General features: G+C 41.3%; 2 protein-coding genes across 3 annotated transcripts; both read left to right on the forward strand.

Moving 5' to 3' along the window:
• The first annotated feature begins 509 nt into the window (after positions 1–509).
• On the forward strand, positions 510–12,426 carry stam (signal transducing adaptor molecule (SH3 domain and ITAM motif) 1). Its single transcript, XM_034153063.1, has 14 exons — positions 510–820; positions 3,223–3,307; positions 4,975–5,050; positions 5,242–5,337; positions 5,450–5,596; positions 5,996–6,086; positions 6,312–6,507; positions 6,734–6,828; positions 8,049–8,137; positions 8,384–8,471; positions 8,614–8,668; positions 8,799–8,952; positions 9,041–9,162; positions 9,466–12,426. Exons 1-14 carry the CDS (start codon positions 781–783, stop codon positions 9,650–9,652), a joined length of 1,521 nt encoding a protein of 506 aa, XP_034008954.1. The 5' UTR covers positions 510–780; the 3' UTR covers positions 9,653–12,426.
• Positions 12,427–13,321: 895 nt separating this feature from the next.
• si:dkey-32m20.1 (transmembrane protein 236) lies at positions 13,322–17,315 on the forward strand. 2 transcript variants are annotated; one of them, XM_034152892.1, is made up of 4 exons: positions 13,322–13,652; positions 14,451–14,523; positions 15,363–15,480; positions 16,379–17,315. In XM_034152892.1, exons 1-4 carry the CDS (start codon positions 13,399–13,401, stop codon positions 16,999–17,001), a joined length of 1,068 nt encoding a protein of 355 aa, XP_034008783.1. In that variant the 5' UTR covers positions 13,322–13,398; the 3' UTR covers positions 17,002–17,315. The 2 variants fall into 2 exon arrangements, with proteins under 2 accessions (XP_034008783.1, XP_034008784.1); XM_034152893.1 differs by having other exon boundaries at positions 15,357–15,480; positions 16,379–17,314.
• The last annotated feature ends 9,426 nt before the right edge of the window (positions 17,316–26,741 follow it).

Here is a 26,741-nt window from a genome sequence, read left to right on the forward strand (position 1 = left end):
TATTGTATGATGAGCGATAGAAACAAGACACAAGTCTAGTGTTTCTGTAAATTGTATAAACTAATTGTGCAAATAAATTAATATTGAATACATGAAGCAGGCGGCGAATGGTGTTTTGAAATTAACAGTTATTTAAGAAACTACAATAATACATAATAAATGTATAAACATTTAAAAAAGGGAACAAGTCTAAAATCAGTGACTGATATACCTGGTTATTATGCAAATAATGTGGCTAAGCCTCCTTTCCCTTTTTTTGTAATGATGATGGACATTATTAACTGTCTCCATCATACCAGGACGAATGAATGTACTGAAGACAAAACGATCCTTAAAGCTGCTGAGAAAAAAAGATTAAGCACAGGGTCAAGTGGGTTTTGTGGTCTGTGTCTGAAAGCGATGAGATAATGTCACATGGTCACCATCACCTGACCGTGACATCCTTGTTATTTTAGGACACTTTGAAGCTTTTGATCAATGTTCTCCCCTGAACAGTCAGTGCCGAAGCATTAGCAACCGAGGTGACTGAGACAATCAAAATTATGAATTCAACAACAGTTGATGACAGCAGTTCATTTAACCAGCGTCTGTCCGCTCAGATTACCCAGAATGCCTCGCTTGTTGCCGTCTGTCGAAGGAGTGACTGTGTAGAATAGACTCAGCTGCATTTGACATTCATTAAGTTATCGTTACTATGCGACTTTATTGTATGAAATAAGATAAAAGAGGGAACGAAAATAACAGAGGAAGGGGAAATCTGTTGTTGTCAGTACGCCAGCAATGCCTCTCTTCACGACCAACCCTTTTGACCAAGATGTTGGTGAGTAATCAGAACTGGAGGCTATTTCTAGCAGGCTAGCTAAACATTAGCTTTGATAACACAGCTTTGTTTGTGTTCTTCAGCTGGCTGTAGCTTTAATATACCCCCAACGAGCTATAGTAATAATACTATAGGTCGGTCTTGTTGTATATAATGTAGGCTATATGAGCTGACAATATGTAGTCCCTGTTAAGATGATTAATGTCTGTTTTGCCTGTGTTTGTTGTGATTCGCTCTGTTAGCCACAGTTGGCTAACTAGCTTCCACCCTTATATTATGTATATATTTAGCTGTTAGCAAACAGCAACCAATATCAGACAAACGTTCACAGAGTTCGCGATTTTAAAGAGCTTTTAATATTTATTTTATAATCATATTATTATGTTAAGTAGACTTTTTTTTAATAGACAGGTTACCTTGATTTGGGACAGAGATGTTATCATCTGAAGTAACGGTTTTCTCACTCGTTATTGAAAACGCGTTAAACAAACATTAGATATAATTATTATAAATAATATTCATAGTTTACGTTTTAAATGTATATATGCTGCCAGGTATAGTGGATTGCTGCCAAACTAAATTTCGTTGTGTTTAACATACAATGACAATAAAGCATTTCATGTTATCTTATAATGGTTCAGAGAGACATGAATATTAATTAAAAAACAACACAAAAAAACACATTTATTCACATACAAATCCAATTTAAATTAGGGTTAATTTGTTATGCTGCATTCATATATGTAAAATCTACCATAGTCATGCATTTGTAATACATTAAATGTCATATTTATTATTTTGGAATTGTATCATGACATTTAACAGTACATTTTCACATTATGATTAGTTGTACACAATATATAATATTTTGAGCAAAAATGAGAGGTGTTTTCAATAGCTTATAATTTGTAGAATTATATATGTCTTATATATATTGTGTTATTTAATACAGTCTATGGTTATTTTTTAGTCATACAGAATTTATAGTATAAGGCGTTCCCTCTGCTGATAATTACTTTTCTTCTCAGAGCATTTTTAACCGTTTTTTAACAGAACATATTCTTTACATGTATTGTTGCATTAGGCATTCATAATGTCCAAGTTACTGCAATAACAGCTAGCCATCTGCCTCATCATCACTTCACTTCATCCCATCGTATGTTGGCTAACCAATATGATGAGCCTGACATCTCACAGCTGTGCAAGTGAAAGAGGATGCAGTGGTTTGTGAAACACTGCGCTTCCCTTTCTCTCTTTGTGTTGTGGCTAGTGGTAGACCGCATACGCCTCGATACATAGTACCCTATAAAACTAAAGCCCTTAAATTCAGTAGTAAATGCTAATTTGGCAAAGCTTATAATGGGTGTGTTTGGAGTAATAGCTGTTTTCTCAGATCAAGTGTTTTTTCAGAGATTATTTGTTCTGTTTTTGTATAAACATGCTGATGGATATCTCTTCATCACTATTGGCGATCATATGTTTGTAACTATTTAAATATAATCTTTTATTTTATAATCTAAGATCTCAATGTCTATATTCAATTTATATTTTACAATTGAGGATCTCAATCAAATCAAGTTTTATTTATATAGCACATTTTAAAACGATTTTTGGTCGAGCCAAAGTGCTGTACATGCAATAAAAACACTTTACTACAATAACAGAAGACAATAAATAATCAAAAACAGCAAAAGTAAAATCACACACAGGGAAATGTCAGGAGTCGTGCTCCGCTCTGACTAGAAGGCCAGGGAGAAGAAGTGAGTCTTAAGTGAAGATTTAAAAACCCCTAGGGTCTGGGCCGACCTCACATGGAGGGGCAGAGTGTTCCAGAGCCTAGGGCCAGCTGCTGCGAAGGCTCGGTCCCCTGGGGTTTTGAGCCTGGTCTTGGGCACTATCAGCAACAGCTGGTCAGCTGACCTTAAAGCTCTGGCTGGGGTGTAGCGATGGAGGAGTTCGGCTATATAGGCCGGAGCCAGCCCATTTAGTGCTTTAAAAACAAATAAAAGGAGTTCAAAATCAATTCTGAACCGAACTGGAAGCCAGTGTAATGAGGCCAGAATTGGGGTGATGTGGTCACGCTTTTTGTGGCCAGTGAGAAGACGTGCAGCTAACAAACATTATGAGCTCACTCAGATTGTTATTTACTGCAGAGCTGTTGTATTGTTTAAGGCCTCCGTTATGTTGTCTGTATCTCTCTAATGTTTATGCTAATTTCTATGATTAACACAAAAACAAAGGAGCGGATCTCACATACACACCCACAGCTTGCCACTACCATTTGTGTTTCAAGAAGCTTTATTATTTCTGAACATAGGAGGATCCTCGCCTCTCCTTTCTGGCTCTAAATGAAATCTGTTGTTTGTTATGCTTACATTGGTTCTGGTGCTTCTCTCCTGCAGAGAAAGCAACCAGTGAGATGAACACAGCTGAAGACTGGGGCCTCATTCTGGACATATGTGATAAGATAGGACAGTCGCGCACGGGGTAAGTTAACTGTCTTCATACTAAACCTGACACACAGACACATTTACGAGGCTTAAAGTCCCCTTTTTAAGGTTTTTTCAATCGGTAACACGCGTATCCAAGGGTGAAAGATAGAAACCAGGGACACCAAGTGTATAAAGAAACATGTATGATAGATAGTGATGTCTTAATGTTCACTAAAAAATACATATACAGCATCTTTTACGGCTGCATGATGAGGAAAAAATAATTGCCAATATTTTTGACTGATATTGCAATAGCAACATGATTCGCAGTTCAAATTAGATTTACTTTATGAGCTCAGTACCAAACAAAGATTGTTTATTAAGTCTGTACAGTACCATTTATAGGGTAGGAATTATTCGCTGCACCACAATAATATTCACAATAATATTTCTTTACATATTTTGCCTTCACCAAAAATTGCTTTACTTGGATTTTTCTCTCTTCTAAAACTTAAATGAATTGTCCAGCCCCAGTGACATGTTCAGTCCAACATAGCTGCAAGCAAGGGTGTAACTTTGGTTTGAGAAGTGGGGGACACACAAAACAGGGGGTCCTCCGCAATGAAACATTTTCTACATTTAATTCCATTTCCTGCCTTTCTACAAATATATTAGGGACTATGGTGTTAAAAAGTCCAAGAGAAATGTGTAGTGTATGATGAGTGTGCAGATTTATCTAGTATCCTATCCATGTGAACCTGTTTTCTTTGTTGGTGGACCTCACATCCTCTAGGGGGGTCCGGGGGCATTCAATTGAAGTTAAAGGCATCAATCTTGTGCACTTTGAGGGGAAATTAAGAGATGTATGGATACAGCTCTCAACACTCATATGAAACAGAACTGTATATATTTCAATAATCAAAAAACCATTAGAATATGCTCACAACCAATAACACATATTTGATAAACTCCTCTCTCCTATCTTTATCTTACCTAGTCTGCATATTTTCTTTTTATTTATGCATATTTTACTAATCACACCCCTTTTAAACTGTGTTTTTTAGTTTTTACTGACCTATATTGCAATGATTTCTTAACTTGTTTTTTACAGCTATATTAAATAGATGGAACTATTTGTTTACAAAGATGACCAAACCGTTTGAGACCCACTGAGATAACTTAGACTAAAGTTTACAATCTAATCCCTCAGAGTCCTTTACCTCACTGAGCTGACGTTATCTCTCTCAGTCCGACAGGAGAGCTCACCCTCTCCTTATTGTTGAAACAGCTTCTAATCTCCGTTAGCTCCGAGCTAGCAGCAGATGCTAACAACAACCCCCGTAACTGGTGCACCGTCTCTCTCTCTCTCTCTCTCTCTCTCTGTCTGTCTGTCTGTCTGTCTCTCTCTCTGTGTCTCTCTCTCTCTCTCTCTGTCTCTCTGTCTCTCTCTCTCTCTCTCTCGCTCGCTCGCACAAAATGCGCTCGTGCCACACACACACACACACACACACACACAGACGCTGTGTGCTCCTCTGTGACGATGACCGCTTGCGTAAAAAAATAATAATAAACACATTTGAAAAGCGGGGGGGACACAAACGGGATTTTGAAAAGTGGGGGGGACATGTCCCCCCTGTCCCCAGTGGAAATTACGCCCATGGCTGCAAGCATAGTTTTTTCGTCCTTGCCAAACAATTAACCTTTTTTACCATTCTGTTGCAGGCCTAAAGAATGTCTCCGCTCTATTATGAGAAGAGTGAATCACAAGGACCCTCATGTGGCCATGCAGGCATTGACTGTGAGCAGATTATATAATATTATTTGGTTCTTGGGAGAATCACATAGTCTCCTTTTTTTATCTAAACCTAATCAATCTTAACTGAGATATGAGCTTGTGTTGTAACTACCTGTTTTAATATATCAGCTGCATGTTTGTCACTTGTTGCTCTGGATTAAATAGTGATTCTAAAAAGTTGTTTGTCCTCACAGCTCCTTGGTGCTTGTGTCTCAAACTGTGGGAAGATATTCCATTTGGAGGTGTGCTCCAGAGAGTTTGCCAGTGAAGTCAGTAACGTCTTAAACAAGGTGTGTGATGATGGCAATTTCTCTACATGTATTAGTTTCTCCTCTTTGTAATTAGGTCATGGTGCATCCAGTTTCTTGTTCTCATGCTGTGCCTTTTTACGGATGTCCCCAGGGCCACCCCAAAGTGTGTGAGAAGCTGAAAGCCCTGATGGTGGAGTGGGCCGAGGACTTCCGCAACGATCCCCAACTCAGCCTCATCTCAGCTATGATCAAGAATCTACGCGAGCAAGGAGTCACTTTCCCAGCCGTCGGGTCCCAGGTAGGTGGGAGGGGTGCAAAAGACAGGTTGTTGGTTTTTATTGCGTACTCTATTTGAGATCAAATCTATCAATTGCTGTAATTATGGACATCTTAGTGGGCTAGTAGTTAAAAGCCATATTATACGACTAAGACATCTCCATTTTGTTTAGCGGCTGAGCTCTTTTCTTGCATTCCACTTTACATTTCCTAATAAATGCCCAACAATTATGTCACAATTTATAGAAATTATATGTTGGGATTTTAAAGTTAAAGGGACAATGAGTAGGATTTTCCTAAAACACAATGAATTGACTTATTATTAATCCCTCTCAATGATCAGTTGTGACTTAATAGATGTGTGTAGTGTCTATACCTGCAGACTTACTTTGAACAATGACACATTATTATTCTTCCACAGGCTGCAGAGCAAGCAAAAGCAAGCCCTGCTTTAGTGGCAAAGGATCCCTCCACCTCAACAAAAAAGAAAGAAGAAGACGACTTGGCCAAAGGTAAGGAAGCGTATAGCTGATTATCAGAACAAAGAAATGCTTATTTAAATGTATTTGAAGAGGTGTTATCCTTAAAACGCATGCATAGCAACCCTTTAAGTTCTGTATTTGCATTGCATTAATCACTGTTTAAACTGGTCTTAATGCATTGCAGATATTCAGGAATATGTAAGGACTTTCAAGGACAAACCCGTGATTTCCCATATCTGTGTGTTCTGTGTGCAGCTATCGAGCTGTCACTGAAGGAGCAGCGTCCGCAGTCGCAGACCTCGCTGTCGAGCCTCTACCCGAACACCTCCGGCCTGCTCTCCTCACACAAGTCTGACGGCAGGAAAGTCCGCGCCATCTACGACTTTGAGGCCGCTGAGGACAACGAGCTCACCTTCAAGTCAGGAGAAATCATCACCATCCTGGACGACAGGTGAATTATAACGCACACTCAAATCCGGGATAAACAGCATGCAAGGATTTGTCACATCACTGAGAGGATTGAGGGACAGGAGGAGTTCTCCTTGAAACTGTTACAACTTAACCCTAAACACATATTTGTTATCTAATCTGTTGAATCTTGAATTTGACATCTAAATGCAGCAGTGAGAAGACACAAATCTGATTTATTTTCATGGTGTCTGATTTTCTTGTTTCAGTGACCCCAACTGGTGGAAAGGGGAAACGTACCAGGGAGTGGGTTTGTTCCCCTCTAACTTCGTCACTGCCGACCTCACTGCAGAGCCAGAGATGAGTGAGTACACACACACACACACACACACACACACACACACACACACACACACACACACACACACACACACACACACACACACACACACACACACACACACACACACACACACACACACACACACACACTCACTCTTTATCAATCTATATCATCTTAAGTTCTATGATAGCACTTCTGAGTCCATTTGCTTTATTGATCTTATAGTGGGAAATACTTTATCTCTACCACACTGCTGGTAAAACAATGCAAAGAACAATCTCTACATGTGTTACAGACAGAAAGTGATCAGTTGGCGCTGTGTGATGCAGTAAAACACTGTCTGTATTTCTGAGAAGTCAAACCAGTGTTGCTCTGATAACATTGTGGAGTCCGATTCTGATGCAACAACTCTCAGTTTCTGCCATATTGATACAGAATCTGATGTTGTTTTCTACGTGCTGAACTGTTGGCAACCTCTGCACATGCAACCTCTTCACATGCAACCTCTTCACATGCAACCTCTTCACATGCAACCTCTTCACATGCAACCTCTTCACATGCTTTATGTTCTTGGCTTTGTCTGGTCGCATGTTCTGCATTTTACATCTCCTTCATTCGTGCCAAAATGGATTCCAATGTGTGTGGTTACAAAACTGTTTATTGTCTGCCATCAATTTTTGCAAAGCTAAAATGATCTTGCCTATAGTGCACCCTGTCAGATTGTTGAGCTTCATATATGTATACATAATAAGGAGCTGGTCATCTCGCATAATATAACTGCAAACCGCTCTGTTTAGTTGACGTCTGGTAGGAGTTTGTCACGCTTTTTTAATAACATCCAAATGTTTGTTACTTCCCATAATTTGTTCTAATCATTGCTTGTTCTTAATTTGTGTGTCATCAATACAAACAGTCATACCACATGTGTTCATTCTTCTATTTTGCAATCATGATCACATCCGATAACAATGTTTTGTGTTGTGTGTCACTTCTTGTTAAAGCAGGTTGAAAAACAGTAATTATACAACTGTGAAGATGACAGTTCAAGACAAGTTATCCATAGTGTGTGTCAGATTAACATTTTTATTTTCCTTTTACTATCTGGAACAATCTTTTGTGCTGGTGCTGGACGGTAACTGAGTGTCCATGTAGCGCATCCTGCCCTCTTATATACGTTTTACTGATGCTACTGTTGCATTGTTTTGCTGCTGCCGTTTTCGCTGTTACATGGACATCTACAGTGAAGACGGAGAAGAAGTCTGTCCAGTTCAGTGAGGAAATCCAGGTGGAGACCATAGAGCCCGAGCAGGAGCCTGTGTTTATAGACGAAGTAAGTGTGTGTGAACATGGTATGCTGCTCACTAAGCTTTTCCTGCCTCATTGAGATCCACTGTAGCAGCAATTAAGAGTTGTGTACCAAAATAGGATTGAATTGAATTTGTCACCTGCTGGTATAAATCACAGACTAACATAGATAAGATGTCACAAGGTGAACTTGTTTGTTTCTTACCCGGATGAAAGATGGACTCATCACATTAAAAGGGTCATCAGAGGAATTTTTGTTGAAATCTTTCAGGACAAAATGGACCAGCTGCTGCAGATGATCCAGAGTGCCGATCCCACAGACAACCAGTCGGACAGCGTGGAGCTACTACAGCTGGAAGGTACACTGGATTTAGGAATGTCTCTGTTTAAAGGGAATGCAAGGGAGGCCAAAATGCATATCAGTTTGCAGAAGCTAATCTGTTATGTTATGTAAAGGTGTGTTATCTTTAAATTGGCAACTGCTTTTGTATTTTTCATTAGGTGCCTGCAATCAAATGGGACCGCTCATTGACCAGAAGTTGGATGATATAGACAGGTACAATGTACAGACACACAGTCAACTACAGAATAAGATGAAAACATATAACACTGACCCTATGTGGATTATCCATTTCATGAATATTCAGTTGATGTAGTTTTCTTGTGTTTGGGGTTTGTCTCATCAGGAAGCACTCGGAGCTGTCGGAGCTGAATGTGAAGGTGATGGAGGCTCTGTCTCTGTACGCCAAGATAATGAATGACGATCCAGTTTACGCCATGTACGCCAAGCTCCAGAGTCAACAGTACTACATGCAGCAGCCGGGCAACGCAGCGCAGCAGGTACCGTCTCTCTCACATCAGGTTACCACCCTACTGGTTTTAAAAAGGGTTGGTTTTAGACTTACTCTCGTGTTAACATTCTCCCCAGGTGTACCCAGGTCAGCCTGCATCAGGTTCTTACGCCATGAGCGGCCCCGCAGTGCAGGGTTACTCTGTTCCTATGGAGCAGCTCCCAGCGGGCCCCCCTATTCCTGGACAGCCGGCCCCAAGGTGAGCATCCTCCTCATTCACCACAAAAGGCAACACAAAACATTTCCAATTACTTGATTTGATATGCCAATGTATCCTTAATCTGTAAACTGGTTCCTATCAATTATTATTATTTTTTCTCTATTTTTCTGATTTGTAGATATTCTATTTTTAAAACCATTTAATTCTATTGTGTATGCCCTGTAATAATATCATTTTTTAAATGCAAAATAAAAGCATTAGGAATTGTACTTTTCACCGACTATTTAATGATTACAACTTACTGTGGTGTCAAATGTAATGTTGCCTCATTCTTCTTCATAGTGATGTTCATATGTACATGGGCCAGCCGCCAGTCTACGCTGCAGCTCCAGGCAGCATGGCCCCTGCAGACATGCAGGCCTACCAGAGTGCAGGGGGGGCCCCGGGCCCCTGCATGACGCAGACGCCAAACTACAGCAACGCCTCCGGCCAGAGCATAGCCCCTTCCTCAGAGAAAGCCCTGCTATAGGGCCCCTCAGATCCCCGTTACCCTCACACGCAAACACATGCACCACACCTGCAGCCGTGCATCACCTCTTATGTTACACTTAGATTTGTTTTATCATGGAATCATTTAAGAGTAGACGAAAGCTATCATTGGGCACTCGCTGTTGTTTTATCTGGCAGGTAAATATACTGTTACACTTCTCACTCCAGGTGTAGGAGTGATCATAGAAACACACTGCGTGTTCTTTTATCTAAGGACGTTTCACTCTTCTCCGTATCTTTACATGACTCGGAGGTGAAGACACAGAGGAGCCTCCAGTTGCACTTTTATCTTTAGTTGCACTTTCTTTTAGGATTTGTTCATCACTCAAGCCTGATCACTTCTAAATCTAGACCTGATATCAATATTTGCATTCTCCATCTGTTTATGCAAAACCTGCATCTATTGCTTCCTTTTAACAATAGGACTATGGGAACATTGCGGTAATGCTTTATTTTATGGGTTGGAACATATTTGGTACCAATAAAAGAGGAAGTGATAGAAAATGTATTTAGTTGCCCTAATGAAGAGCTAAGAAGTATTCATTCATTCATTAGTCCTATATCATTGCAAACTTTATTTTTCGAACTGTATATATTTTTGCATGTTCAGCAAACATGCTGTGTAATGATTTCAAAACGTTGTAGGTTACGCTTATTGTAATTGGAAGTGGATTGATATGTTATGTACAGTATTTAACCTTTTTAATTTAGTATCAAAGTCCACAGTTTGTTCATAGAAACTTCCTTGAAAATTGGTAACGAGTAACAATCCTTTAATATAAAGTGTTAACAAAAATGCTCTGAGATAGAAAGTGTTCCTGTAGCCGTTTCAACAAAAAGACAAAATATTTCTGCGATTACTATTTGATCAAGTGTGAAATACACACGGGCATTCCTTCTCACCACCTTTCAAGATGCACACTGGAGCTACATACACACTACAGGCAGGTGTACAGCATCACACACACACACACACACACAGTTGCACCAGGTGGTCCACACATCCTCAGCAGTGTTATCATTGAACGTCACTGACACACTAACATGCCGCAGCCTTCTCACACACTTAAAGCCCCTGCAGCGCTAATCGTGTCACACAAAAAAAGGGGCGTCGACTTACTTTTTTTTTCAGAAAAAGGACTTTTAGCGATGCTGCAAACGTTAGGTTACTACATTCTGTATATGTCGTCAACTTTTAGAAGTACTGAAAACTGAAGCCACTTTGTTATTTTGGAGGGAAGAAGAAACCGGAGGACTTTAAGCATGCACATGACTCCTGTATATACTGTACCAAACTCGTAGTGACGCCACGTGATGAGTTCATTGTCGGTCGGGATGTTAGCACAGCGCCGAGTGATTCTCTCAGCCTTGAAGGTGAACTCTGCAGTCAGGATCTCCCCGCTGAACTGAAGGTGTAAAAGCCAAAAGGAACAAAGTGAAATCCGCCAGAAAACAAGATATTTGCTCTTTTATTTGTATTTTCTCAACATAATTCACCCTTTTCATCAAACTGCAGAGTTTTCCTTTTCAAAATGAGCAGCTCTCCATCCTTGTTGTCGGTTTGCTCCATCTCCATTCAGGCGCTGTGCTAACGGCCACTAAGGGGCGACCTCTCCGAACAGTGTCTTTAAAGCATCTCTTTAGTCAGTGTTAAAAAATGAATACTATGTTTTTTTTGTAGTGCATTTTAATTTATGTTTTGATTATTGTTATGCTATTTTAAATGGAGAAGCAGTTCAGGATGTATGTATTCAGAGAAAAGTGGAATATGTGATATTCTGTCTAACTTAGTTGTATATTTAAATCGCTCACATGAGAACATGGACATTTCTCTCAGTGTTTGATGCTTATTGTACTGTAGGGTCAAATGGTAATGTGAAAAAAAGCTGATCGTACCTCCCCCATTGCATTTCAAACCCTTTCTCGAAGCTGTCTAACACTAAAACAAATTCTACCTGAAAGAGAACCGAAATAAGGATTTATGATTCTGGAAAGCACCGTCGACACGTGTTTCTCTAAGGAGCTCCGTTACAGTGACACCTGTGGATCTAATGTAGTTCTCATACCAAACTCTTCCATGACTTTACCTGTTTAAAGTCTTTGGGAAGTTTTTCAAACATTGACTGGATTGCAAGAAGTTGAAGAAACAGGAATATTATTGATCTGTTGTTTAATATTGAATGATGCTACATGAAGGAGTTATGATACAATGAACTAGATTATGCAGTCAGGACTAATGTGTGTTGATCTGATTTGTGTGTCATTTAAATTTCTCTTGAGATACTTTGCTCCTCCTTGCCACCCCTGTGCCACCTTTAAGAATATAAAACACCCCCCAAATGAAGCTCTGGTACCTGGGACTAGGAGGCCATTCAATTCTCTAGACCTTTTCAGATTTTAGCATTCCTAAAGTTGATTTGAAAGACAAGATATCTTTCTTTTGCTGCCTTCAACTAAAGAGTGGAGTTAATCTGTTGAGTCAAAGAGGGCTGAATATATCCGATATATTGAAAGGTAGCAGCTATTCTGGGACAGGAGCCAGTGATTCCCCTCGTACTATCCAAATCTAACATGTTGTTGCACTGCAGCCCCGCTGTGACCTGCACAGGATTGAGATGCCGCCTGTTTTTAAGTTTTAAACACACTTATTGTAAAGGTTCAGTCTAATCTTGTATCCTGCTGTTTGTATGTATTATTTTAACCATACTTATTAATTGGTATTCACAATAAAACCAGGCCAAATGTACAGAATAATATGAACAGCCTTGTTCTCTTGTTTTCAAAGCACTTCATGGATTTGTAAAATGTGTTTTTGTTTGATTTGCTTCTTAAACTGTTTCACTACTGAGAGACATTTTAAAGGAGACATTGTTATGCATGCTTGTTCCATTTCACAATATGAACAATATTTCCTTTGGGAGTTTAGAACAGCTTTAAGTATGAATGTGTAGCTTTTCTCACTTGTATGAAGTAGGCAATGAACACAGGTGTTGCCACCGATCAGAGTTTTGCAACATTTGAATCAAATCATGACCGTTTTGAAGTTCTTTGCTTATATTGCAAGACTAATGAAGCACTTTCATTGATGTTTGAACGGTTAAAATATTCACTTAATTTATTGTGTACTTGTATCTAAAAACAAGTACAGTTAAACGGTCCTGCTATACTTTCTACCTTTTTGTTAAACCTGTTAAAAGTTAAGTGTTAAGATTTTTAGGAGATTTAAGTGTGTGTGTGTGTGTGTGTGTGTGTGTGTGTGTGTGTGTGTGTGTGTGTGTGTGTGTGTGTGTGTGTGTGTGTGTGTGTGTGTGTGTGGAAGAGATGTTACTGTAAGTGTCCCCCAACAAAGGACAGAAAGCAGCTAAAGACAATGTCACTGATTTTGAAAGTGGCATTTTAAGTGTATTAATGAGGATTCTTTTATATTTCAACAATGTCTTGATTACTCAATTCTTCCAAAAACATGTTAAAACTTGAGTCTCAAAGTAACCGAGCACTTTTTCCAGAACTTATGTACCATCTCCTTGAAATTATGGGATGACTCTTTTCTTTTTGTGGGCCCATAAAAAGGCGAGCATGACCACCTCATTACCTCGGCAATAAAAGAATACAGCCTCCAGTGCAGTGTAAGCAGTGTCAGTGAGCAGAGTCCAACAGCTCGTCCGCTCGCTTTGTGGGAGATGATTGTCGAAGTCTTTTCAGACCAGCGACTGGTTTTCAGAGACGATGCCCTCGGGGAAGACGCTGAAGTTCGTCCTGTACGAGGTGCTGCAGTTCGCGGCCCTCATCATACCGGTCTTTGTGATCATGGAGAGGTTTGCCGGCCTCATACGGGACGTGAGAGGCGGGGATCTGACGGCCTACTGGCTGGTGGTGGCCGCCTCGGTCGCCTACGTGACCTCCGTGACCCTGCTGGTGTGGGTGCCTCTGAAGTATCTGATCCTGAAGAAGAGGAGGTTCATCACGGAGATCACACAGTGGTGAGTACAGCCATTGGGAAGAACTTCAATCAATGTCACGGTCAGAATGGTTAGGAGAGAACAAACCTTTTTGGGGTAGATTTTGGCTTACTCAGAATAGAATGTACTTGCTCTAACAATGCAGAAAATGCAGAAGTGAAAGGGAACACTGAAGCTCCTCAGTCAAAGCAACAACACTGCAACACAAAAACACCTTGTGACAGTTACGTCCTGCATTCAGAAATATTATCAGAATTGACTTTTCAAAATATCAAAAAGTGTCCATGATGCAAAATGACTGCTGATGTTTTATGTGGACCTAATCTTAACTACTGTTTTGTTGCTTAATCATTAACAAAGTATCATAATGTATATATTGTTTTCATTTTTTCTGAAATCATAAACAATAAAGAAATCCTTGCTAAGATACACTCACAGGGGTTTTAAGGGTGGTGTGTTATGATCACTAGTTTATGGTGGCTAATGTTAGCCAACTTGAGCTAGATATTGCTTTCTTACTGATGCCACTGAGTGTTTTAGGCATTATGGCTCTAACATCATCCCATGATTATGTGAAACGTAAGTTCCATATTTGCTTCCTAATGATGTGGAATATAAGTATAAAGTGGCACACAATACCCAAGTATCTACATAATTGTAAATCTATTCAACAATGTTCCTTTAATGTAACAACATAAATCAGACAATAACACTAAGAAATGCCGTTTATACATTCAGAAAAGCACTCTCAACAATTATTCCTTACACTGAGCTAACTGTTATTCAGATTGACTAATATCAACTCATTTTGTCTTTCAGGAGGCCGACAGCGCTGGCGTATCTCATGCTGTGCACATTCCCGTGCTTTGCCATATTAATAGCCAGCTCCAAGGTAGAGTCACACAGACGGATGGCTCTTGTCACAGAGAAGCACCTGTTGATGTTTCGTTCTGTCACGCTCCGACGGGGTCCTTGAACAGCCATATTTGTTGTAAACAGTCCATTTGAGGCACGGGATGGTTTTATGACCCCCTTGTGTATGTGCTTGGGGAACTATTATTATTCACTGAGTGATGGTCGACACGGCACATTGCACCTCAGAGAGAAAGAAACTGATCGCTTGTCACCAATTCTTCTTCCAAGTATCCTGAGATTTTGCCTCTTGAGGTTGCATCCAAATATGTTCTCCCTGTGTATTGAGAGGGACTTTGGCACATTTGTAATTATATGTGAACCACAGAGGAAATGTGTCCACTGTCACATGACTGCACGCTCTGTCTGGGGTATTCAGTAACCCACAGTGAACATAACAGGTTGGCCATTAACCCAAACTTAAGTACCATCCTCCCCTCTGAAAACAGACACATGACGTGTTTTCTTTTATTCCTTGACAATCCTCCTTGGCAATGACATAAATAAGATCATTTGGCTACACAAAGACCTGTCAGACACATCATACATTTAATAACACCATCTAATACTTCTTCATCTTGTCTTAAGTGAGTTTATAGCAGCATTGTATTTCTATAATGATGGGGTGGTTAAATTGGATGGCTTCATAAAACTTGTCTCCTCTTTCTCAGTCCAGCCAAATGCCATAATGAATGGTTTCGATTCAGTTTCATCCGGTTTCATTACTCATGATTTATAAGAGGCAGATCAGTTCTCTGTCCTATTGAATGTACTATTCTTTTTGTTCTGTTGCTGTAATGGGTTGTTCTTCAGGTGCAGGTGGACAGAGGACTCACGCTCGACCATTTTACTGAGTTGCCCGTTTCCTTGGTGCTTTTCTCCCTCATCTGTGTGGACATCATCGAGAGGATCCGCCCCTGCAAGCTCATGGGACCATGTGAGTTTTTGGTAGAGTTAACATTTAAATAATGTGTATGTCTGCATTTGAAGTGTTTGGGTTTTATGTTGTGTGAGATCAAATAGATTAAAGTCTTTGATCCTGTAGATATTTTGACAAAGAAAAGTGTGAATAATGAAATGTGCAGCTGCTTAAAGGGATGGTTTGAAGTTGGGTTTAACCTACAGTAACCATAGTCAGTGAGGGTATAACCTACAGAAGATGGCGACGGGGTATTAAGACCGTTATCTATGCTCTCTTCAAAGAACCCAAACTCCTTTGAGAAAAATCGGTAATTTGAACTCGCTGCATGCAGAAGTTGCTGGTCTACACCTGCCTGCTTCAGTTTGTGTTATTCAGTGACTTTGGTGTTTTACTGACTATGGATTCGAACATTAATCAACCCCTTTTCAAACAATACCAACTATTGCTTTTAATGGTATTTATAACGTGTGCTTTCCCTACTTTAACAACTCAACATGTCTGCTGTGAAAAATCTGTGGGTCATTACTCTAAAGTAAACAGTTATTGTCGTACCAACATTTGATCAGTTTCTTATTATTTGTTTGACAGTAAGTCTGCATTAACATTGCAGTGGGTGACTGCAACAGGCCCTCGGGGGTCCTCAGGTTTCCCTGAAAAGACCCCTGTTTCAAAATGTAGTTTACTGTTTAACACCTATAATAACATACCTGCATACATTTTTATTTTCTAGCTGGGAGAGACAGTAACTGTATGTACCTTCCAAATACAATTCTACAGCACTTTGAAACTACTTTGAAAAATCAACCCCCTTAAAACGCATACTTTTCAACACACTAACTTCCCTTTATAATGTTTGTGCATCAGTTTATCCACGATCTGCAACTTTAACAGTTTGATTCCTTGTAATCCGCAGCAGACAGCCTGGAGTCTGACCTTGAGATGCCCGGCCCGGTCCTCACCCGCCTGGAGTCGGTGAACACCGTCACAGGCCAGCTGCCCGCTGACGATGATGAAGGTCAAAGCGCTGTGACCCCAGAGGTCAGGAACGGAGGACCCTCTGGCAGATGGTCCGACCTCCCTGGCTCCCCCAGCCGCCCCACACACAGCGCCGCCTACCTCTACTCCTCTTCCTCACGTCGGAGGTCCTACTCCGGTCCTCTGGGCTTCCTGTGGCGCAGGGACATGAGGTCAGAGGTGCTGGTGGATTGTTTCCTGTTCTGGTTTGACACGGTGGAGATAGTGAGAGTGGCAGGAGAGCCGCTGATCTTCTACTCGGTCTGGGTGTTCCCCGTCTACATCCTGGCTTTCATGTCCACTCTCCGCATGATCATCACTCCTCAGAACCCTCTGTTGTGTTCTGCCGGAGTCGCTCTGCAGGACCTTCCTTTCTTCGTCTTTCGAGTCGCTCTCATTGTCGTGTTTGGTTATGTCACACCCGTGTTGTACACGTTGAAAAATGTGCTGGTGAGCCTGACTTTTATCTACTTTACATTTCTGACTAAGCTGAGGATTTTCAAAAGGCAGAGCATGTTTTGAGGCGGAGAGGCAGAGCCTGTTGTTAATGAGAGAGCCGCTCTGATTGTGGATGGAGGAACAGTTGGTGTGTTTATGTGGAGGGAGCAGCACCAGAGAAACATGCAGCTGGTGCTGATGATCAAGACAAACATGCTTTGAATTGTAATGGCTGCAAATCTATGATCAGGCCGTTCATCCAGATCAGAGTGTAAAAAAGATCCTGTATTTAAAACAAGAAAGGTGTGTAGGTTTGAGTGTACATTGAGACATTTGTATTTGTCATTTGTCAACGTATTTATTGTTTTTAATTTTAAGTTTACCTGCTATTTTTTTATCTATCTGTTAAAACACTACAAAAGTGATGAAAAAATAAATAATGATTTTTAAACAAAAGCTTCTCAACCTTTTCAAACAACACCAACTTTGTGAAATAAATATCCTTTGTTTTCAGACAAGTGCCACCGTTTTGACAATATGTATATATATCATTCCTTTAATCTGACTGAATTCACATATCATTTCCTTTCATTCATGCCCCTGAAGTGCTCATTGGAATACAGAAAGTCAGGTTTCTGTCATAATGCCACAAAATGCTCCATCCCATTTTAGACCATTCTTAAAGACACTGTGTTTTAAATGACAGCAAACGCATAAAGACATTTTTTTTCAGCTTCTACTGAATGAACAAACTGGGTAACGACAAACTACAATATTTTTGCCACAATGTGCCTCTTTATAAGACACATTCTTTGACAGAAACTCCTGAGGTTGGGGACGTTGTTACTCTTGGAAACATACAGATGTCTCCATAGGAAAAGAATGATCACTGATGTAAAAAAACCAACGTGGCATTTATTTACAGTAAACTTTCTTTTAAACTGTTCCATGAAAGTTCCTCTTCTACAGGACTATCCGTATGGTTCTCTTTTCAGTTTTGTCACCCATGCGCTATTGGTGATTAATCATACCATTCCTCTACATTACCTTTAATCTGTGTTAACTTTAGACACTTTATTTATTATCCGTTCTTCTCTTATGATTTCAGCTTCCTAACCGTGTGCTCCCCTCTGTGACAGCACCAGCACATTTTCTGTGTGTGTTGCTGCTTTTAACTCTTCGTCCTTGGCTGTTGAGAATCAGCATCTCGCCCTCGTCTCTTGCCTTTGCTGCGGGCCCTGTGGTGCTTTATGTGTTTTCATGGCAGTATAACTCACTGCATTGTAACCTTGTGTGTGTGTGTGTGTGTGTGTGTGTGTGTGTGTGTGTGTGTGTGTGTGTGTGTGTGTGTGTGTGTGTGTGTGTGTGTGTGTGTGTGTGTGTGTGTGTGTGTGTGTGTGTGTGTGTGTGTGTGTGTGTGTGGCTGTATCAATACAGGATGCCACAGTGACACAGCAGAGAGATGCTGATGTATAATCGCCATGTCCTCCACCAGGGCATTTCTGACAGAAAAACCCTCCATGGAGCACTTGGTCTTTGTCTGTCTGATGGATGAGCCGGGGCGAGGGGACAAACAGTTTAAGGAAGTGTCTAATTGGCGGCTGTTGTGTCCCCCCACAACACACACAAGGTACGACATAAAAGATTTTGAAATAATATATATATAATATAATATCCCTCTGCACCTGATGTGTTTTGGTGAATCACCTTTGTCACACTGAATGGGACGATTTGTTTTAACGCTTTATCAATGATACACGCAGAGTGAGGGGACTATAATTCACAGGGAGGGGGAAAAATAGCCTGCTTTCATTTATTGAAAACTCAAATGAACTTCCCTTAATTTCCCCACAGTCGTGATCGTCCTCATCCTTAATGATTCATACTATAATCTGCAAGAAAGCATTAGTGCAGCCTCAGTTATTGCGGCCATCTTTTACCCATGATGGCCGTCCAGAGAGCTCTTCTGTTATTCCTGTGACACAGAGTGAATGCTGCAAAGGATCAAAGGGGAAAGCAACAGCCTGTATCTTCATCTGAGTCTTCAGGATCCACGTTCAAAGCTTTCTGAGGAGTCAGAGGCTTTTATTTCCTTGTTCCTTTTCTGGTCATATCATTAACTTCTCCTGCATTCTAAGAGAAGCTTTGCATTAATTCATCCTGTTTTCACTTCATAATCAGCCTGCAAAGAAACTGAGATGTACATTGTCATTATATGTCCTTGCTGACGAAAGCAATGCCTCACTGAGCCTCTGTTGACCCTTCTTTGCCTAAAAAGATCACCTTTATTTGAAAAACTATCCAGAAACCCATCTGTACTTTTAGAAAAAAAGTTGATATCTTTTGGATACACGCTGAAATATACTGACTCGTTTTCTCCACTTGTGCCAAGAGGTTTTGGGACTCAATTATAGAATTAAATGGTTTGAAAAGAGAGGAGATTTTCACAGTGTTGGAGCAGAATTTCCCCAGTGCCTCCTCATCCCGCTGTGAAGGAGGGGTGGAGGCTTTGTAAATCTGAGAGGCTGGAGGGCGCATTTGAATTCAGGCTGTGTGTCTCCTGCGCTAGCCGAATGTTACCTGCTCTAGCATGGCAACAGAGAGAGAGAGCGGTGAGCTTCAGCTGCAGCCTCCACACACACACACATACACACACACACACACACACACACACACACACACACACACACACACACACACACACACACACATACACACGTGCATTCACAGTCACAGCAGGAGTGCAAAGAGTGACTCAGGTAAGCAGCGACGGTCCTGATGAGAGAGGGAAGCAGCGTGCTGGAGTGAGAGATACTGAAGGAGGAGCTATAGAGCTGGAATTTTTGAGGAGGGGAGACGAGGGGAATCGCACAGAACCCGAAAATCTAGACTCCCAGGGTGGGCTTACCAGGGAGGGATAGACAGGGAGGCAGGCGCGACGGCTGTGGAGTGTGGCTGCAGCTGTGATTGGATAAATGTGACAGACTACAGAGCACTCTACACACATAGAGAAGAAGATGACAGTTAGTTTCTGAAGCGAGTCTATTCAGGGGGCTTAAGCCGGGGGAGGCGGAAGGGAGGTCTTTCTGACAGGGTAAGTCAAAACAGAGAGGTGTGAGGTTTGGTTTTGGGAGGGTAGATAAACACAGGATGACAGCTGAACCACCTGTCCTTTTGAGATGAGCCGAGGACACACACAAGGAGACAAACCAACCTCAAACACTTCTCATCAGACTGGCGCACGGGACAGGACTTGTTGGCGTCCGGATCACCTGAACTCATCTGAGAACATAACTCTCGAGAGGGACCCCCTGGAGGACCCAAAAAGGTCCCTGAAGAGGTGGCGATCAGGAGCATCACCTGTGCCATGAGGACCCTGTGTGTAAGCCCGGTGTCTTGATGTATTGCTGTGGGCTGGGACACTGGCGGGGAGTGCAGTCCACCTATGTGAGTGACCATCGCAGCACCCACATGCAGCATCCACATGTTTTCTTTTATCCCATAGCAACAGGGAAGTATTGAGTAAGAGAGGGGAGGGGATGCATCTTTACAATACACACGATTATTGCATTTGATCTACTGCTGAATGTGTCGTCACTGCATTACAACGCTGGTGATGTTTATGTCCGTCTATAAGCCGATAGAAATGTGACTCTTGCAACCTGTTCACTCCTCTGTGACGGTTCCTCTGTGCGAGTTTCCAGCCGCGCTGCAGTTTATCAGGACAGACAGTGTCATTGTCAAACAGCTCGCAGTATCGATCCAGTGCAGGACTTCATGAAAACATGACCTAAAAAGCCAATAACCCCGTACAGGATGGTTTGTTTGAGGCAACAGTTTGATTTCAACACCATGCAATAAAAACCAAAGTCAAGGTGATGTAGGAAAAGCTGCTTCCCCTCACTTCACACGGTGACCTGTCTGAAGGAGCAGGGGAGGACAGACGGGTGCAGCTATCGCATCACAAGACAGCTTTTAATGTCCTCTCAATGACCGAAAGGAGCGAAGAGAGTCTCCTCCACTTGTTTCCCTTTATTTCTTCTCATCCTTCCACTAACTCCCACCCTTTCCTCTCTGTTTGCTGCTTCATCACTGTAGTTATCGTTGCTCACGCGTCTATGCACAACCTCTGTTAAGTCCTGTTGCAGCTGATACTATAGAGTGTCAGAGCTGTGCATTGTGGGATGGCGCTGACTGCGGTGGAAAGTATCGCAACCACAGTCCTACATGAAACAGGCTTACTGTCAGCACTCAGCACTGAATAGGCTGTCAGAGCAAAGCCTCGCAGATTACCCACACTGCTCTGCTGCATTCAGTGTGTGCCCACCTCAGCAACCAGCCAGGAGAAAGAAACACACACAATCCAAAAGCCATGCACCGCAAAAAACATATGACATATCAAGATCTGATGACAGCAGTTAGGAAGGTGTCTGTCATTTAGCAAATGAAAAAAAGGAACGCCGTTGGTATAAATGCATATTTAAAGGAAGTACAACAAAAAAAGTGTTGTTTAGAAGCACCCAGGCTTGAAATGTGCTTCTGTGGTCTAAGCATATTACTCATTTGTTATATTCACACCATTTGTTGACCTACAATAAGCAGTCCTAAATGAAGTAATTACAAAGATGGATCAGTGTAAGCTACAACTTGGTGTAGGACAGTTCCCAATGTTGTTAAAATGACTCACTTGATCGTGAATTAACAAAATATATATATTCTACTGCACAGTGTGTTAGTTTGGTTTCCAGATTTCCACTCCAATCTTTGCTGCTTTACTTTGAAGTAGTAGTTTTCATTCATCGTGCTTTTAGACACTATTCAAAACAAATCAAGTTGTGATAAATGAAGAATCTAATTTGAATCAACAGACTTTATATTTTTGTGAAATGACAGTTTAGCTTAAAGCAACATCACACAATGTTGTAATATCTCAGCGCACCAGGTGCCGATTTCCTTCTAGAAGTGTCCCTCCAGGTGTGGCCTTTCCTGGCAGAGATCACAGCTCGATTACTTCAAGTGCTTGCCTGGCTCTAGGAAGAATCTTAAGATGTTCTTTGATTTATTTCTGCTGTTCACATCATGTCACTGTGTCAAGAGGACGATTACAACCACATGGGCTCAGTTATTCCCATTGTATAATTCGGCCTAAACCTTCGAAAAACAAGACACATTTAAGGGTAAAAAACCTTTCTGAACCTCACATTTTTATCCACAGGTTTATAAAATGAGAAGGGCCTGTCTTATTTCTTTGTGTCTAATTTGTTATTAAGGAAAGCCAGATAAGACATTATACTTTAAGACGTTCCCCCTAAATACATTGACACAAAGTGCACTTTAATGTATTGCATGAAGCACTGTTTGGGAATACAGTATCAGCTTTGAGAGATGAATGACTAATGAAACAAATGTTGCATCTAAACTGGGAACATATCCGTTCACATTTATTTGGGTGTTTAAAGGCCTGCTGTATTTTCAAAGCTTGCAAGAGATCATTTTATGGAAGTGTTCAACATTTCCTGAGGTGTTTTTTTTACAGTACTTCTTGTGAATCCTGCCTTATCATGCCTTGTGTGTCTGTTTTTAAATATCACATCACTTTAAAAGGATCTAGTGACCCTCATGTTGTCAAGAAAAAACATTGATATTACGAACATCTCACAGACAGAATCACAGCGTTGACTCCTGGCCTTGATCACGCCCTCCTGTGTACTTGAATACCAGCTGGAGCCAGATTGTATTGCTTCCTGTGATTACTTTGTTCTGGCTGTTGAGTGAGGCTTTTCAGTTGAAATGATCAGATAACCCCATGACAGTTTTTTGCTGGTCCGATTTTCAGTATTGTGATTGAGTTTCTCTTATTGCCTGTTTTTGAAAACATTCACTGTGGCTGAGTTTCAAAATTCCGATTACTGAAATGTAACTGTTGTCGGATGTATCAGTCTAAAACAGTGGTGTCCAAACTATGGCCCGGGGCCTAAATGCGGCCCGTAGGCCATTTTGAATCGGCCCTCAGCTAATTCAAAAAGTATAATGAAATATGGCCCACACATGAAACTTGTGCTTGTTTTATATTGTTTGTGTTAAGAAGCCCACTTTCCAAATCAATTAAACATTTTCTAAAAAATCTAAGTTGATGAGAAAAAGCCCAATAACTTATTTACATAACCAGCTTGAAATATACCCTTCCTATTTCCTCTTATTATAAGCAATCTGAGGCTTCTGTTTTAAGGGATGAGCTGTCAACAAAATAAATGAAATCCTATGGAGAACTGTGATGTAGGCGTTTTTTTTCAAGTAACAAGCATAACTTTCCTACATTTGATTGATTTTAAACCTTCTCGAATAATGACCATATTATAAGAAATACACTTAGCTCTGATGTTACCTCCAGAGTTTTGGGGATTTTAATAGCACATCCCTTCCTCCAGTTGTATTCCATGTGTGGGGTGCAGCATCTCTTGAATAATAATTCTGCAGAGGTTGTGATTCCTCCCCCTGTAGCCCACTCTCCTGGAGGTGAATCTATAAGGACCACAGATCCATACAGCGCTAAGGTGGACATTGATTATAACGCTGAATCAAAATACTGTGGATTTGGTAAACATGCTGCAAGCTGTGGTCGGTATTGACTTGTTTCCACACTCAACAGTCACACTGCTATTTTCTACTTCACCGGAGGCGATGGGATGGTACAGCAGATCACAGATGAGTTTCTGTGCACGACCAAAAAAAAGCTCTTACGGTTGGTTCTGCCTCGGCTATTTATTTTATTCTTAGAAATGCAGTTTTAGAGGAGTAAAGCAGTCTTACATGAATTGCTTATGAACTAAGAAAAGATAACTGGAAGCTATTTGAATAAATATACTGTTTCTGACAAGTTTAGTTTCAGTGCTTTCAGTTTACATTCACAATTACAGAGAAGTAGTAGTTGGCAATAAAATCTTGGATCTCAGGCTCTATATAACACTGCCAATGAAATATGTATATAAGATGATATCACACTGAATCAGTATCTTAGTTATTAAGTTAAATAGTTATACAACATAAAATACATTTGTATAAAATCTTGTTGATCAGAGTGGGCATTTTGGTGTCGACATTTTGTTTTATTAATTGGATGAACTGCAATCAAACTGCAATTTTTGAATGTAATACATCTTAAAGGAGCAGCTTTGAAAATTGACCTATCTAACCCAACATCAAATAATCTGTGGTTAAAGTTGGAGTTGAATCTTGTAGCCTTTTTCTTGACAGTCAACACTTTAATAGTTCACTCATTATTTCCCTGCAACCTCACTGTGACAACAACTCACTGCGCTTGGCTGAATCTAGGAAAAAGTGAAACCTCATCAATCCCTGTGAAGCAAAAACCTGTTGATTTGATATTTCTGTTTGTGTAGGTCTTTTCTAACTTCAGAGAGACAGGCTAACTGGCTCCACCTTCTTGCAATTATTCTAAACTAGGCTAATCGTCTCTTGGCTCCAACGCTGCACTTTAAGTACCGACATGAGAGTGTTAAGAGTATTGATCTCCCCACGTCACTCAAGCTAATTTTCTAAAATATTGAACTACTCCTTTAAAACTCCCAAAGACCAACTCTATGAAACATGTTTTTTCCACTATAATCTCATGTTGGGGATCAGTAACCTGCCCTCTCCAGTCGTCCCTCCTCCACCTCCTCCATCCTCACTCACTGTCCCTCCATGTCTCACATCGTTCATCACATCCTTCCCTTCCTTCTTCTCCACCTCCCTCTTTCCATCCATCTTTTCTCCACCTCTCTTCTCCCAGATGTTAGGAGGGCAGGATTGGCCGTTTGCTGCCCCAGCCTCCGGCGTGCGTGCGTGCGTGCGTGCGTGCGTGCGTGTGTGGGCCCTTGACCTCTCCATCTGGAAGCCATGTCAAGAGTGCCCAAGAACAAAAATGTCTCCTGGGTGAGTACTTCCTCTCTGACTGGAAGGTGGGAGGAGTGGAGAGAGGAAGGAGCAGAGAGGCTGCAGGTGGATCTTAGGAATTCACTTTGAGTGTTTTTTCTCAAATATCTTTCTGCATTATCCGCTCTAATGTTTTATCTTGGACTGTTCTCTTAACAAATGTTACATATACTGTAGGAATGTCAACACAGAGAATGTTGGCATCATGCTTAACCAAAGCATAGTTTTGCATTAAAGAAGGGGTGTCTTTTATTGGGTGAGTTTAGTATTTCCAGATTAAAAACAGAGCAGATAAAACCATAGTCTTTGATCGTTCGAGTGCCTTGATGTGTCCAACAGCTGTTTGGTCAAACTATTAAGCTGTCTGTGCTTTTTTTTGCTGAGGGCAGATGTGTGGTTTCTCGCTGTGTGGACAGAGAGGAGGGCAGAGGGGAGGGTAGAGAGGAGGGCAGAGGGGAGGGCAGAGGGGAGGGCAGAGGGGAGGGCAGAGGGGAGGCCGGAGTCTGGAGCTCTGCCTGATATTGTGCGTGACATCCATCTCTGCCTCTGCAGAACCTGCTCTACTGTCCCCAGCTTGACACACAAACGCACGCACGCACGCACGCACGCACGCACGCACGCACGCACGCACACTTCGGTAGTAAGAAGCTTAGGGACAGATGTGTATATGTGTGAGAGCGCATGCACATGAACACGTGTGCTGTGTAGGGGAGTGAGAAGACTGACAGGTTGTTTATGGCTTGTAGCGATAGTGCCTTGTCAGGGGATTAAGCTGCAAGATAAAAGATGTTTAAGATATCTTTGTTACATTAAAATGCATTGAATCACAAGCTGCAGCCAACAGCCATCGGTCAAAGTTCAGCAACTTTCAGCGCAGCCCCACTTGAATCCGTGTGCTGCTTACATTACTGCAGGACTGTTGAACACACAATACTAGCACATTAATGGAGGATATGCTCAAGCTGTTTATTTCATGATAATGTGAAGATTGCTCCTAGTTAATACCTAACTTTGCCCATTATAATACACTTAGTTCAACCACATTTTTCTGTGTTTGCACAGGTTCAGAAATGCATGCTGACATACTTGGAAGGTGCATGACACTTTTGTAGTGTAGTGGTGAATATTTTAGTTTCTTAATGTACTGTTTGAGAGAGAGGGTGGTATGCACGCTGGTTTTGAAGAGTTGCTCATCAGGATGTTATTAAAAGTCTGAACGCTTGACAGTCTTCTTCAGGGTATTGAGGGACAAATGTATACGGAGATGTTTGTCCCACAATATCCTCAATAAAATGTTGAATATCAAGTCATCGTTTGCATCATGGAGTGTGTCTTCACAGTTGCTTCATGCATTCATTCTGGCAGCTTGTTTCTGCAGCACAGGAATGATTTGACTGCTTTATGTAACATCTTCACAGTTGTGCTCAGAGTCAAAGTAAGCGGGCACTCTGTCTGAGTGTTTTGCTGGAACTGGAGGACAGTTGGCTCTCTTTGGAGGAGATTTGAGGTGTCATGAAACAGATTTAGTAAATCCCCACGTCTGGTTCAGCCCAAGTCATGGGCTAAACGCTGGGACCTTCCATTTACTCTTTCCCTGTCACACAGTGCTCTGACCTCTGATGGTGGTGTCCACTCCAGGAATAGAGATATTGATAAGGATGTGTGTGTGTGTGCAGCTGTGTGTATTCTAGGAACAGACGTGTGTTGACCCAGAGGTAAGTGTCACAGCTTCCTGCACCACACTCTCACAGCTTGCTCCTGATGACTCGGCCGTGCGTTTTTTCCTTTCCCTTCTCCGTTATGTAACACTTTCATCTGTGTCCCAAAGCTCTCCCTGGAGATTTTGGTTCCTCACTGTGTTGCCCATCTGCTGACGTCCCCTGCAAGTC

Source organism: Trematomus bernacchii, unplaced genomic scaffold, assembly GCF_902827165.1.
Source record: "Trematomus bernacchii unplaced genomic scaffold, fTreBer1.1, whole genome shotgun sequence".
Lineage (NCBI taxonomy): Eukaryota > Metazoa > Chordata > Actinopteri > Perciformes > Nototheniidae > Trematomus > Trematomus bernacchii.